Source organism: Strigops habroptila, chromosome 8, assembly GCF_004027225.2.
Source record: "Strigops habroptila isolate Jane chromosome 8, bStrHab1.2.pri, whole genome shotgun sequence".
NCBI classification, from domain to species: domain Eukaryota; kingdom Metazoa; phylum Chordata; class Aves; order Psittaciformes; family Psittacidae; genus Strigops; species Strigops habroptila.
The window spans coordinates 7,138,848-7,152,813 of NC_044284.2; the positions used below are offsets into that span (position 1 = coordinate 7,138,848).

General features: G+C 46.4%; 1 protein-coding gene and 1 pseudogene across 1 annotated transcript; both read right to left on the reverse strand.

Annotated features, from left to right (window-relative positions):
* Window positions 1–364: 364 nt before the first annotated feature.
* LOC115611661 lies at window positions 365–1,217 on the reverse strand (annotated as a pseudogene).
* A 4,408-nt stretch (window positions 1,218–5,625) lies between these two features.
* On the reverse strand, window positions 5,626–9,867 carry LOC115611636 (G-protein coupled receptor 35-like). Its single transcript, XM_030494872.1, has one exon. It carries the CDS (start codon window positions 9,744–9,746, stop codon window positions 8,802–8,804), a length of 945 nt encoding a protein of 314 aa, XP_030350732.1. The 5' UTR covers window positions 9,747–9,867; the 3' UTR covers window positions 5,626–8,801.
* Between the last annotated feature and the right edge of the window lie 4,099 nt (window positions 9,868–13,966).

Consider the following 13,966-nt stretch of genomic DNA (forward strand, 5'->3'; position numbering starts at 1 on the left):
CAAATCAAGCCAGCCAAGGCCTGCTCCACTTGGCTAGTTACAGTCTGTCTGTGCATGGGGATGGGGTCTCTCTGCCTTCCAGGCAGTGGTGGAAGGACTGGTGTTTGTTGGCATATGTTCAGACCACCCTTGCCTCCTGGAGGCTGCTGAGACCAAAAATGCTTGGAAATGCTTTGTTTGTAGGCGGCTTTGTATCTCCTCCACCCATTTAATTAGCAGTTACTGGAGGTGAAGTTTTTTTTCCCTGCACATTTAAAATAGATGTTTGATTTGTGCAGAGCTTTCACCTCTGAAGAGCTCGTGCCCACACTGGTGAGACTTGAGGTATATAAAAAGCACACTGGCAATCAGGTAATCTCTCAAATCACTGTGTTCTTGGCACAAAAATCCCATACTGGGGAGGAAATCTTAGAGGCATGTTTAGCCTTATTGGGGAACAGTCCATCAAACTAAAGTCTGAATTATTAACCCTCTGTATTGCAGAGCTGATGGAGTCTATAATAAAGTGAAGGAGATGCCCGAAGTAAAGAGGTAAAAAGCATACGATGAACACAGCCATATTTGCTGACACAATGTAGGTGGCCTTCCTGAGTACCTTTTCCTCGTGACAGTCTTCATTCTTGTTTCTCATTAGTTCTGAAATGACTTGCATGGAGCAATAACTCAAGATGATCAGTGGTACAGAAATTCCTACAGTAATGGTACACCGTGTGATCACTGAAGGCTTAACAGAAGATTTTTCAAAGCAAAGTTCATCTCGTTCTCAGTCCTCTAGCTTTTTAATGAAGGACATCACACAGATGATGACCGTCCAAAGAAATCCAGAGGCAAAAGCTGCCTTCAGTGGTGACCTCAGCACCTTGGCTTTCAAAGGGTGCTTGATTGCAAGGTACCCGTCAGCTGCTATGACAATGATGATACTGATGCTCATTAAGTGGTTGATGAAATAGCCACCTTCCAGAACCAGGAACCATCTACTGCCGATGGAACTGGGAGAAAGTTTTGGAAGGCAAAAGTAAAGAGCAGCAAATAGTCAGCCACAGCCAAGTTGACCATGTATACTCTTGTTTCTGTCCATTTGATGAGTTTGCAGCAGAACACCCACAGCGCCAACACATTCAGCAAAATGCTTAGAAGCAAAACTGGGATGTAAACACACAGCTGGACAAGTGGAAAGCTTTCATAGGCTGAGTGATACTGCAGCTGCTGAGGTTCATTTTGGGGGCATTAAGAGGCACAGTTCCTAGAAAAGATGATTAAAACTTTTAGAAGCTAGACTCTTGACTGAATCAGTGGTTTATTTAGATAGTTCAGGGCTTTACCAACAATGACTGTGGAAATGACTCTGCAGAGCAGAGCTGTCTGAAGGATACCTGGTAGGAAAGGAATGGAGCGGATCATGAGCCTGATCACTTGTGGAGGAGAGAAGAACACTGGGTCCCATGTGGGGAAGGCTGCATGTGGAACGCAGGGGAAAATGCTTGGGCCTGAGCAAGCAAACCACAGGACAGTGCTGCAGCATCTCTGTGCATCTGCAGCTCCTGGCGAGATTTGAAAATAATGCTGCTGGAGGAATCCTGCCAGGAGACCTCTTCAGAGGTGAGGGAATGTGCTACAACCAATACCTGCAGCAGCTCTGTGATTTGCACACAACAAAAAAGTTAAGAGCCCAGAAGACACAGGAATCAATCATAACAGACAACGGGAAGATCTAGCAAAGGCTGAAACCGCCTTAAGTGTACAAAACATGCCTAATGTGGGCCAGTATCAAAATGAGCCTTTGAAAATACATCAGCTCCAGCCCTCTCTCAGTTTCCCCACCACCATTTTGGTGTCCCACCACAGCTGCAGAAAGGCAGTGCCTTGCAGAGCTCAAGTAACCAGGTCAGCAAATAACCAGGAGGAATTACCTGCGCACTCACTGTCCCTGGAGAGAGTGAATGTTCCTCCACACCAGATGTGCAGGCACAATGAGCCCTCCTAGCAATGCTCCTGGCACATGACCCGTGAGGTGTCCTGCAATGTCCATTTGCAGGTGGCTGTGAGAGCAGCAATGCTGGTCAAGGAAGCACCCCTGCCCCTCCTCAATGCATTTCCCCAGGGTTGAGCTTCCTCTGCCACCATTGGTGTGGTTTGTACCACCCCCTTTTGACTGAGGAGCCTGCAATAGCAAGGTGAAATGCTCGTCTGCTGTGTAGGTCTGCAGCAGTTTCTCTGGCAATGGTTTTGGGTTTTTCCTTTGAGTTACTTTCCAGTGCCTGATACCTCACTGGGCAATGCCCACTGACCTTCCTTGCCCAACAGGCTGTGCTCATTTTTTGGAAGGGGACCTATTGGCCTGAAGCATCCTGAGGTCTTGTCTCTGCCTTCTAGACCACTGCTCCTGCTAGAGCTGGCATGGGGACTGCCGCTTGCTGCCATGCTGCTGAGACCTGGTGGGGCCCCTCGTCCCATTCACAGAGCTGCTGGAGAGGTGAGTGCTGTGGTTTCCAGTTTTGTGGTGATTATAACTGGGTTTCACTCTGAATCGCAGTAATTCTCTCATGTTCCATAGTTCTGTTCCGCCAGCAATTCTGAGAAGACGTGGCACTGTGACCCTGTGACATGCTGACTCTGACTGCTCTGTGGTTGCAGTACCCTGAATTGATGTCTGAAGCAAACGCATTTCCCCTTCCCACTTTCCAGGATGTCTTAGAGCAGCTTCAGGAGTATTTCTGCATTGTCTGTGCATTAGAAATCAGCCTTTGAGGCTAATTCCTTGTTATCAGTGTATAGTCAGTATAGAGCTTGGTTTAAATACTTCTCTTGAGCTGCCGGGGACTGATTTTGCCTTTCTTGTGGCTGCTTCTTGGTGGATGCTTATAAGTAGTTACTGACTTATTAGTACGCCCAGCTTGTTCATCCCCAACCCCATCATTTTCATGTCATGGTCCTTGTTAGTACTTTAGTTTTCAAAGTCACCCAGCTCCTGGGTTGTGATATTTTCGTCACTGTACAGAAAACACTTCGCATCATCCTCAAATGTTGTCCACATATTCCTGTTGTCTGTGTCAAGGCAATCACTACCAATATTAACCATGAGCAGCCAAAATCGAAGCTGAAGGAGCTCAGCTCATAACATCTCTTTGGTGTGATGCTTCTGATCCACAGCTTTGTGCTGTGGTCACCAGATGAGGGCAGCTATGTCTCTCACCAGTCTGGTGAGGCTTCAACAGAGGGACAAATCATGTTACCAGGCACAAACCAGCTGGCTGTGATCATCACCTTCACCTGGATATGTCAGAGCAACTCAACATCAGCTACCAGTAGGCAAAGCTATGATGAAGTGTTGTCTGCAGGGAACTTGTGTGTCTCCTGGTGTGGCTCTTGGGTCTCTGCCTGATTCCTGGACACAAGTGGGTCAGGATCCTCATGCTTCTCCTCTCCACCTCGGCTCCCTACCAGCAAACCTCTAGGCTCTTGCAGCTGCTTACGGCTCCTTTATGCCATTTGGTTGCAGGTTTTATCACCTCTGTGTCTGACCAGTGATGCTTACTTTGTGTTTTCCCCTGCCCCTGCAGTTCTCAGCCTGCCTCAGCTCTGTGAGTGCTGTCACCATGTGGCACAGTGGAGGTGGCACTTATGCTGTTTTCTCACTGCCTTGCTGGCAGCTCTCCATCGGGGTAGTCTGGATGCCTAAGGCACTACAGGGAACCAGCGCCAGGACGAAGTGCATTACCACTTGCAACGTGCTCCAAAGGACCTTTTATTGACACCAGCACCTACCACACCTTGTCTGGAAATGTGATTTTCTTAGTGAAAGAAGCCAGTGAGGCAAAATACTCCTGTAAGGTAAAGCACCGCTTTTGCCTTTCTCTTTGTTCCCTCCCATTTAAAGTTGATCAGATGTGTTGTGAAACTGCACATTTTTCATATCTGAGCATAGGAGACCTGTTACTGGCCAGACCCTTCCCTCTTTTCCATCATCTTGGAGAAGGGGCTCTGTTTGGTCGTCTCTGTCCCCTGACCCTATTTTGGCTGACTTACTTAAAAGCCTTGTTGCTGGTGTGAGATTTCATGTGCCAATTCCTTTAAAATTCTGGACTTTTTGGGTTCTTCATCCTTACTGGAAGCTGTCACAAAGCAATCAGGTAGTTTTTAGGACATACCTGGACAATTTGGTGGTTTTTATCAGCAGAAGTGCTAGGTGATCTCACTTCTTTGCTTGTAATTTGTAGGTAGCTTTTCATGTCTAAGGGAAGAATTCGCTAAGACATGTTTGACCTTTGTACTTCTTGATCTCTAAGATTTACTTCTGTACAATCATTTTTCCTTCCCTTGTAAGCATTGCCCCATGTCCTGCTTGAGGTTGTTTCCCAGCCAAAGAAAGACCTTCTCAAGAGGTTTTCCTGTGCTCCTGGTACAGTTTGCTAATAGGCAGGTTTGATGGGCTTCCTGCCCCCTTTTCCTGTCAGGGAAGATCTTGGCCTCCTCTGCCTCCCAGAGACTGCGCTCTGCTGGCTACAGGTGCTGGCACATCACAGTGGGACACCTCTGGCAAGGTGAGAGGTATCGGTACTCCCTCCACACGTGCAAGGGGGAGATGGTACACTGCACTGCCCCATGGCATTTGGGTTCTGCAGCGCCTCTGCCTGTGTGGTTTTCTTTTCCTGGCTTTCTCACAGGAACGCATGCTGTTGCAACAGCAGATCTTGACCAAAACAGAACTACAGGGTTGGGAGCTGAACGTGTCAGTCTTATTTTTAGTATGGAAAGCCTGTGAAATGTCAGCGTTAGGCTAAGTTCATCTACTTCAAACAGTGACAAACCTTGGCTGCTGAGACTGTTTCCCTTTTCCCCTTCCTCAGCACCACACACGAACTGAGCCACAGCAGATGCAGTTGCAGGGCTCTCTGTACTATAGCCCTCTCCATACTTCCACAGCATCAACACAGTGAAATACTGCCTTATGGCAGCCCCTGCCTTCCCTGCTTAGAAGGGCCAAAAATGCTAGATCTGATGGCAGCTCACATAGAAGCAAGAATCTGGATTACTTGGTAGACTTTTCCTTGCATGTTATTTTTTGTTCGTGTTCCCCCCAGCCTAGATTTTTACTGCAGCATCAATTTTCTCATTTATAGTTTAAGCCATTGTCAGCATCTTTTTCCTTTATGGGACAGAGAGATTACATCTTGCTGAAACATTATAGAATGCAGTGGTCCAGCCCTGCTTGTTGAAGCTGCTGATGGACTGTGGCAGCTGCTCTCTACTATTGTTAGCCAGGCTCTTGTGCAAGGAAATTGGAAAAATTTGTGGATAACAGTGTTGCTGTCCTCATGATTTGCTATTCCAGTACAGTATGATGGCTGCTGGTTTGTTGCAGCCCAGGTGCTGTTCCATTTACTGGGAGCGCTCATTGAGCTGAGGTTTTACTCTGACTGAAGAAAGATGTCAGAAACCCATCATTAACATCATTATAACTTGACATGTAGAGCAGATAATAATTTTTGTCCCAGGTAGTATCTACATCTTCAGGTAATCAGGAAGTTCCTTGCTCATCTTTGGGTTACGCTGTAAGTATTGTGTTGTAAGGCAGATCTTAGATCATGGTAGTTAAGTCGCTTCTCACAATCTCCAGTCTAAGTTGAGCATTAATAATAGAGGACTCTGATGGATAATGATAATAAATGAATATTTATTTATAGATATATTACTATGAGATAGCTTTATTATCACTTGCTAAAGAATGTTTCTTTTTTGTTTTCATAGCAGTCAGTGCAAACAACAAAAAATACTACTTCATGATGACTGGGATTGTGAAGTCAACAAATTTCTACTTTACAATAAGAAAAAGAAATGCTTAATTTTTTGAATTTAGAACGTGAACAGTGGGAGGCCTCCGTTTGCTTCCTACAAGAAAAAACATTCACTTCATACAGCTCTATATGCAGCAAGCTTGTCTATGTATAGGAATGCCAACTATAAGTTCTTTAGCACAGTTGTGCTGGTTTTGGCACCGACAGGGAGTAAGCAGGCAGCTATGTGGTGCTTAGCTGCTGGCTGGGGTGAAACCATGGAAGCTGTTTAGTTTATTTAATAGAGTGCCTTGTCTGTGATCCTTCCTTGATTTGAAAACTCTAGGCTTGGGGAAGAAGAAAGTGCTCTGAAATTCTTTGGTTATAAAGCAGTAGCAAATGGTATCGCAACAGCAGCTATTATTTGCTATCTTATGAGGACTATCCATGAAGTCACAGGCACGAAAGCATTACTGTTTTGTATTTCAGAGTAGATGACCTCATTGGAGCCTGTTGTAATTTGGACAAGGTGCCCCATATTAACAGGCAGAAAACATGAACATGACTGTGTTTGCAAAACAAGTAAGTTATTTGCTTTCTGAGTTAACAGTAGGATAACAGGTTGATATGGATCAGCCTTCACCTTGTTTCAAAATAATTAACATTTTCATAATAATCTGTTTGGAACAGGCATTCATTATAACCAATATGATGCAAAAGCCCAGAGGAGGATTCTACAGCAAAGAGTGTTTTTGAAAGCCCTCTGCACTCTTTCTGGAAACAGAAAATGTCTTCCTTGCTGAACACCTCTTGCCTGGACAGGTAAGTGATACCTGTCATGAACATTGACAGCACGCCATAAAGGAGAATGGGCTAACAGGGACCCTAAGCCTCTTGGTTTCCAAAGATAGCTAATAGCAGTGCAGTGTATTTGCTGAGAGCTACAAAGGTGACAACACTCATGCATCTCCTTAAAGAATGGATGATTTTTAAGATCAGGCACAATTCGTCTCTGGTATCTTTTGCTGTCTTTGAAAAGAGACTTTAAAAAGCAGAATGAGGCCCAAGCAGTCTGTGCTGTGATTAAGTTGGTCACATGCACTCTGCTTGCAGTGAAAGACCAATAATTCCAGAGCATTAAATAATATATCACAGAAGAAAATTGGGACATAAATCATCAACTGAATGACCTGAATGGTTTCATCCATTTTTATGCTGAGCTTCCATCTGGAACCTCTGCCAAAGTATTGACACAAAGCAGTTAGATCTAATGTTTGGATGGGGAGTGCTTTTTGTGATGGGAATAGTAGTTTCATACGTTGTTTGGCCAGTGTCTAGACAGTGATTTCAGCATATGGTCTGCAGACACTAGAAGGCAACAGGACACTTTTAGGGAAACTATTTGTAAGTTGTCACCAGGAGAGTTATTTGTCTAGAGGTTTAAATGAGCAGAATATAGATCTGCATTCCCTGGAGGAATATTTTAGGTACTTACAAGTCAGAAGACATCAGAGTCAAGGACCATGAAGCCAAATGAGATACAACTATCACACGCATTTCAAAAACTCTATGTTTCCCATGCTGACTTTATGGGTCACTTCCTTCTAGTGCCCGAAGATTTCTGTTTGTGGTTTAACTGTTTTGAGCTGCTCTGTTGTCACTTTCCTGTGGGGTGGGAGGATATGTGGTTCATAGTCAGCAATCATAGGTATAGAGGAGATTTGTAGTTGGAAAGCCGGACATCTAAAATGGTGCGTGGTCCGGGATTCAGCTAGGAAATCTTAAGGCTCTCCGTATAACCATAGAATGGTTTGGGTTGGAAGGGATCTTAAAGATCACCTATTTCCAACCCTCCTGCCATGGGCAGGGACCTCTCCAGAATTAAAGGTCTCAAAATGAAGTGAAGGAAAGCTGTTGAACCCCCACCGTGCACTGTCCAAGCAGCTGAAAGAGAAAAAGCACCAAATCCGAAGCAATGCTTCATCACACAGGGCAATGCCAAGAAGCCCTCAGCTGTGGGTCTGCCGTATCTATGCAGAAAGGCCTTAGACACCTCACTCTCACCAAACCTCCTCTGAAAACCGTTCATGGATTGTAAGGGACGGATTAGGACTGCATCTGCTTCATGTTGCTCACTGCTGTTTTCTGGGCATCAACACTCTTGCAGTGTGAGGCTGTGACAACTTGAGCAGATGCGATCACGTCTCGCCAGACAGGACGCTTACTGAAGAGTTGATCCAACAAACCTGTCACCAGGGCTTACAGTAGTCACTTGGGCACGATCAGATCTTCACAGATTTATACCTGATAGGCACAATGCTAAAGCTCTTTTCTGGGGTCTACAATGCTTTGCGGGGCTCAGTTTTTCCATGCAGTAACGGCTCTATTTATACCCACAATGATTTTAGTGTCTCAAATGCCAGGGTGTTGCCACAAGCTGATACAAGTGTTATATGGCAAGAATGGCGCAATAGTCTCAGGCCACTGTCTTTACTCCATGCACAGCAATAGCTGTGTCCTGGTGATAGCTGCAAGCTTTGAAATTATATAGGCTGGCAGGAAACTACCAGTGTATGGTTTGATGTGAGCAGCACAGATGTATTAGGTTTGGCATTGTAGCGCATGGGGTTTTTCTTGGTTTTAAGTGACCATATATATAACAGTACCAGAAGTGGATTTGTGTATTGCTGTATGAGTGCTCAGTTTCCTATGTTTAGTTGCATGTTAGGTACAAATAAGTGCAGGGTGGAAACAATGGCCTTATCATCTATTCTCCATCCCACATGGCTCTCCCTCTTGAAGCTGCGATACAATGATCTAAGACTATGGTCAAAGCTGGAGTCAAGTCACTGAGGACAGGAGGACAAAATTCAAGTTAATATCAGACCCCTTGGAGGGAATTGTCCCTTTTTGCAGGTATGCTTATACCTACAATGGTTGCAAATACTGTAGATGGTCCCATTCCCTCTGCCTCAAAACTTCAGCAGCACTGGTGGCTCTTAACACCTATAGTGTGCTACACCTTGTTTATGTCATAACTTGATCTGTGGGTGGCTGGGATTCTTGGCTTTGGTTCATCTTGAACCTCCTTGATATACAAGTGGGGAACAGAGATGGAAATTCTTGAAATTCCTTAGCTGCAAAGTAATAGCAAAATGCATCCAAACAGCAGTTAGAATTTGCTAAGCATGCACAGATGTGAACACAGGCTCTAACTTTCGAGAGCAGAGAAAAAGCTCCAGCAACATCCACTGCAAACCGCGAGAGCAGGGCAATGTAGAAGGGTGAAAAACATACAGTGAACACACACAGATTCACAGAAATAATGCGGATTGCTTTCTGGATTAATTTTTTCTCATGAGGGCTAGTGTCCATCTTCTTCTTGAGACATTTGATGACTTGTACTGAGCAAAAAGTCACAATCACTAAGGGAATAAAATAGCCGAAGATAACGGACACTAACAATGCATAACTAGGTTGAGTGGATTGTTTCCGAAAGCAGAATTCTTCCTTTTTGTTTTGAAATTGTGGACGCAAGTAGGAGTAAATCATTAGCACTATCCAAAGAACTCCACAGATAGAAGCTGATTTCAGTGGGGATCGAAGAATCTTTGCTTTTAGAGGGAACTTGATTGCAATGTATCGATCAATCGCAATCAGGGTGATGATCAGGATGCTCATAGGCATGTTTGTAAAGTAGATCTTCTGTACGGTGAAACACAGATTGTCTGTGGGATGCTCATACTTGGTAAAATATATCAAGAAAGGCAGGGCAAAGAGCAGGAAACTGTCTGCAACTATGAGGTTGATCATGTATACCCTGGTCTCAGTCCATCTCTTGAGTTTGCAGCAGAAGACCCAGAAGGCAATCACGTTCAGTGGGATCCCCAAAGAGAGCACTGGGATGTAGACTATAAGTTGAAAGAGTGCAATGCTGTTCTGCACGTTGTCATCATCAGTGCAGTTCTCCATGTTGGGTTGTCTCTGCAAGAAAAGGGAGCAGGCATGAGACCGAGCTTGGGGACAGGTTGTCTGGGCTGGGTCTGCAAAGCAGAACGGTAGTTTTTTGTGGTCCCTTATCTTTGCTGCTGCTGTGGTTATCTGAGAGCCACTGGCTTTAAGGCAGCCTGAAGCAGAGCTGGGCAGCATTCCCCCTTTGTCTCCAAGACCCTTGCTTTGCTGCTGAAGCCACCCTCTGCTCTGGGTGCTGCCAGGCCTGCGAAACTCCACAGACTTGAGTCCTTCCAGATGTGGGGGTAGCTCAGGTGGCTTTAGTCCTGGGGTGGTGGGACTGCTGCTGCAGGCTGGTGGGAGTGTGTCTGCTGTGAGCAGGCTGTGTCCAAGCATAGAATCAGAAAATCAGCTAGGCTGGAAAAGACCTTTAAGATAATCAGGTCCAACCATTCCCCAGCACTGCCAAGGCCACCACTAAACCATGTCACTGAGGGCCTCATCTACACAGTTTTTGGACACTTCCAGGAACAGTGACTCCACCACTGCCCTGGGCAGCCTGTTCCAATGCCTGAGCACCCTTTGGGGAAGAAATTGTTCCTAATCTCCAGTCTAAACCTCCCCTGGTGCAGCTTGAGGCCATTTCTTCTTGTCCTGGCACTCGGGAGCAGAAACCAGACCCCTCCTGGCTCCATCCTCCTTTCAGCTACTTGTAGAGAGCGGTAAGGTCCACCCTGAGCCTTCTCTTCTCCAGACTAAACCCCCCCAGGTCCCTCAGCCATTCCTCATCACACTTGTGCTCCAGGCCCCGCATCAGCTCTGTTGCCCTTCTCTGGCCCCGCTCCAGCACCCAAAATGTCTCTTGCAGTGAGGGGCCCAGAACTGAACACAGGATTCGAGATGTGGCCTCACCAGTGCCCAGCACAGGTGGATGATCACTGCCCTGGCCCTGCTGCCACGCTGTTGCTGATACAAGCCAGGATGCTGTTGGCTGCCTTGGCTGCCTGGGCACAAGCTGGATCACGTTCATGCCATCATGAACCCACTCCTCTCTCTGCGGGATGCTGGGGATGAATTGCTTGGCATTAAGGACCACCAGCCCTAGCAGATCTTGCCTTAGGTCTGCAAAGAGAGAAGGGAGTATAAGCGCATGTCTAATCTCAAACTTCAAAGATAGGAAGCCAAAATGTTGCTAAAGCAGAAAACACAAAACCAAAAACTTAGACTATTTTCTGGTATTCCTTTAAATACTCAGGGCAACTTCTACCAGCAAGGAAGCTGTAAAAGACGAGCCAGACTTAGTCTGCAGCTCATACAAGAAGTGTTTACATCGAGGCAGGAAAAGAAAACACCCAGATTCCTACAATCTCTTACGAATACATTGCCTTATAAGTCAGCAGCTCGTAAGCACCAACATTTAAACTGCAGTGAAAATGCCCAATTGCATAAACTAACTGAACTGGTTTTAGCGTCTGAGACTGGGAGATGGGTCTGGCAACCACGGAGGAAAGCACAGCACTTGCCCTAGCACCAGAACTGGTACGTCATTACTGAACCACAGGGATACAGTCATTTTTAGGGTGGAATTTATTTAGGAACTAATATACAGCAGTGTCCTGGCTCTCTTGGGTTTTCAGCCTCACAGGTCCTTGGCTGCATTGTAGTACCACCTACCTTGCAGCCGTTCCCTGCCAGCCTACTGTGGTCATCCCACAGTGAAGAAGCCACCCTCTGCATGCATAGCACTGCCCCAAGGAGCAGCTAAGCACAGAGCCGGCAGTGGTTCCCAGTGTTCTGCAGCATGCCTGGAGCTGGGTATCTGCATGCGCACAGCAGAGGAACTGGTGTGAAACCCAAGAGAGGGATGAAGACCCCCTTGAAGACACAGGTGGCTGCCAAGCAGGAGGACACCAAAGCATCCGTGTGGAGGTGAGGAGAGACATAGAATGGTTTGGTTTGGAAGGGACCTTAAAGCTCTTCCAATTCCAACCCCCTGCCACAGGCAGGGATACCTTCCATTAGAGCAGGTTGCTCCAAGCCCCTGTGTCCAAGCTGACCTTGAACACTGCCAGGGATGGGGCAGCCACAGCTTCTCTGGGCACCCTGTGCCAGCGCCTCAGCACCCTCACAGGGAAGAACTTCTTCCCGATGTCTAATCTCAATCTCCCTTCTGTCAGGTTAAAGCCATTCCCCCTTGTCCTGTCACTACAGGCCTTTGTAAAAAGTCCCTCTCCAGATTTGTTGTAGGCACTGGAAAGCTGCTCTAAGGTCTCCCCAGAGCCTTCTCTTCTCCAGGCGGATTCTCTTAGCCTGTCTTCATACAAGAGGTTTGTTTTCAATGATCTTGGCTCATGCATGTATGTTAACAAGCAAGCTAGCGCTTCAGTTAAGAGGTGAGAAAGCACACCCCAAAGTATGTATTGAGCAGAGAATGCGCTGGTGTGGGAAGAAGTAAAAGACATTACCTGCTGCTTGTGGGGCTGTCAGGGTGGTCTAATCCTCAGAAAGGTTGCAGTGTAGATGCAGGCGTTGTGGCAGGGGAGAGGATGTGCCAGGGCCGCGGGTACCAGTGTGGTATGCTACTCCATGCAGGACACAGCCGCTTCAGAGCCTGCTGTCGGCAGCTGAAACACAGCAATGAACTGCTGTTCCCCAAAAGGGTTTCATTTATCACCTACCTTTTGGGACAGTCGTGTCTCTGGTGCCCTCTGTTGTTCTACTCGCATCAGCTCGATGCTTTACCATCATCCTTATCCACACAGACTGCGCCCCCCCCCCGCATGTCACGCAAACCCCAGCAATTAAAATTTAATGTTTTCAGTAGTGGGAAAACAAATCATTTCTGAAATACAACCCGTAATGGTGGTAAATTGCCTTTCTGGTAGCAAAAGGTCCCCCAGGGAGCACAGCAGGCTGAGCAGCCTCCGGTGTGGTTACAGTGTGTGCACCGGGGGGGCCAACAGCCTTTCTGAGGGGAGACGTCAGTGCTTGTGCACCCCGTGATAGTGAGCTCGGGGTGGGAGGTCCCAGCAGTGTCTCTTCAGTGTCTTTACAAGAAAGGTGGCAGACACTATGGGCTGGCTTATCCTCTGCAGAGCAGTCGGGTGTCTAACACTGCTCATCAGCGTCACTGCAAAGCTGAAGCTGGTAATGACAGTGACTGGTCAGAGATACTGGTGAGGCGGTGAGCGCACTGTCAAGACCTTTAGAAACTTGTTTAAGAGCATGCTCCAGTGGGACTTTACAGTCACTTTGATGGGTTTTGCTGTCTGTCGTCTGCAGCAGTTGCAGTCCTATCTATGGGAGCCAGGTTCTAGCTTCCTCAGGATTTGTCCCATTAATTCATGTCTCCTGAACTCACAGTTCCAAAGGTGACAACAGCAGATTGAGCAGCAGCCATGGGCTCCTTAAAAGGCAGATGCAGGTCATATGCATGCGTGGCAAAGGTGTAGACAGAGTTAAAAGGGCTTCCTCAGGGGTGGGAGGAGCAGCCCCCTGGGGAGGCGTCTGTGCCAGGGCTCAGCCCTTATTTCTCCTGGACTTTGTGCCTTTATGGCATTGCATAAGTCTTGCTTTCATCCTTCACATCTATCTGATGCACTGACTTGAAGAGGAAGGGCAGTTACCAGAGTCTAGGGTGTTTTGTAGGGCCATGTACTTAATTATATGCTCTTACTGCTTGAACCCTCCCCCCTTCATATTCCTTTCAAAGGAATATGAAAGAAATAAACTGGATTACTTTAACAATGCAAACAACCTGAAATACACAATGAGGTTAAACATGATATATTCTTTTGTATGTGTTGACAAGGATCAATAGACTTTAGCTGCAAAATGAACTAAGACAGGGAGAAATACATGGGTCACCTGTCTTCCCGTAAGAGTAACAAGGAAGCTCTGGAGGGTGGAATGGAGACATGTTAATGACCAACAATTACATACACACTTTTACACAGCTCTGTGAAATTAATAGAAGCATAGGGCATAAATTGCGATTAACTTAGTAATGCTAAACCTAACAAAGATCGTGTGCCATCCCCAGAGGCATTCAAGGCCAGGCTGGATGTGGTTCTGGGCAACCTGATCTAGTTTAAGATGTCCCTGCTCATTACAAGGTGGTGGAACTAGATGAGCTTTGAAGGTCCTTTCCAACCAAACTATTCTATGATTCTATGATCTCTCCAGAGAGAATGAGCAACAGTTATCCCAATAACACTTCATTCTGATCAAGTGCCTTCTCT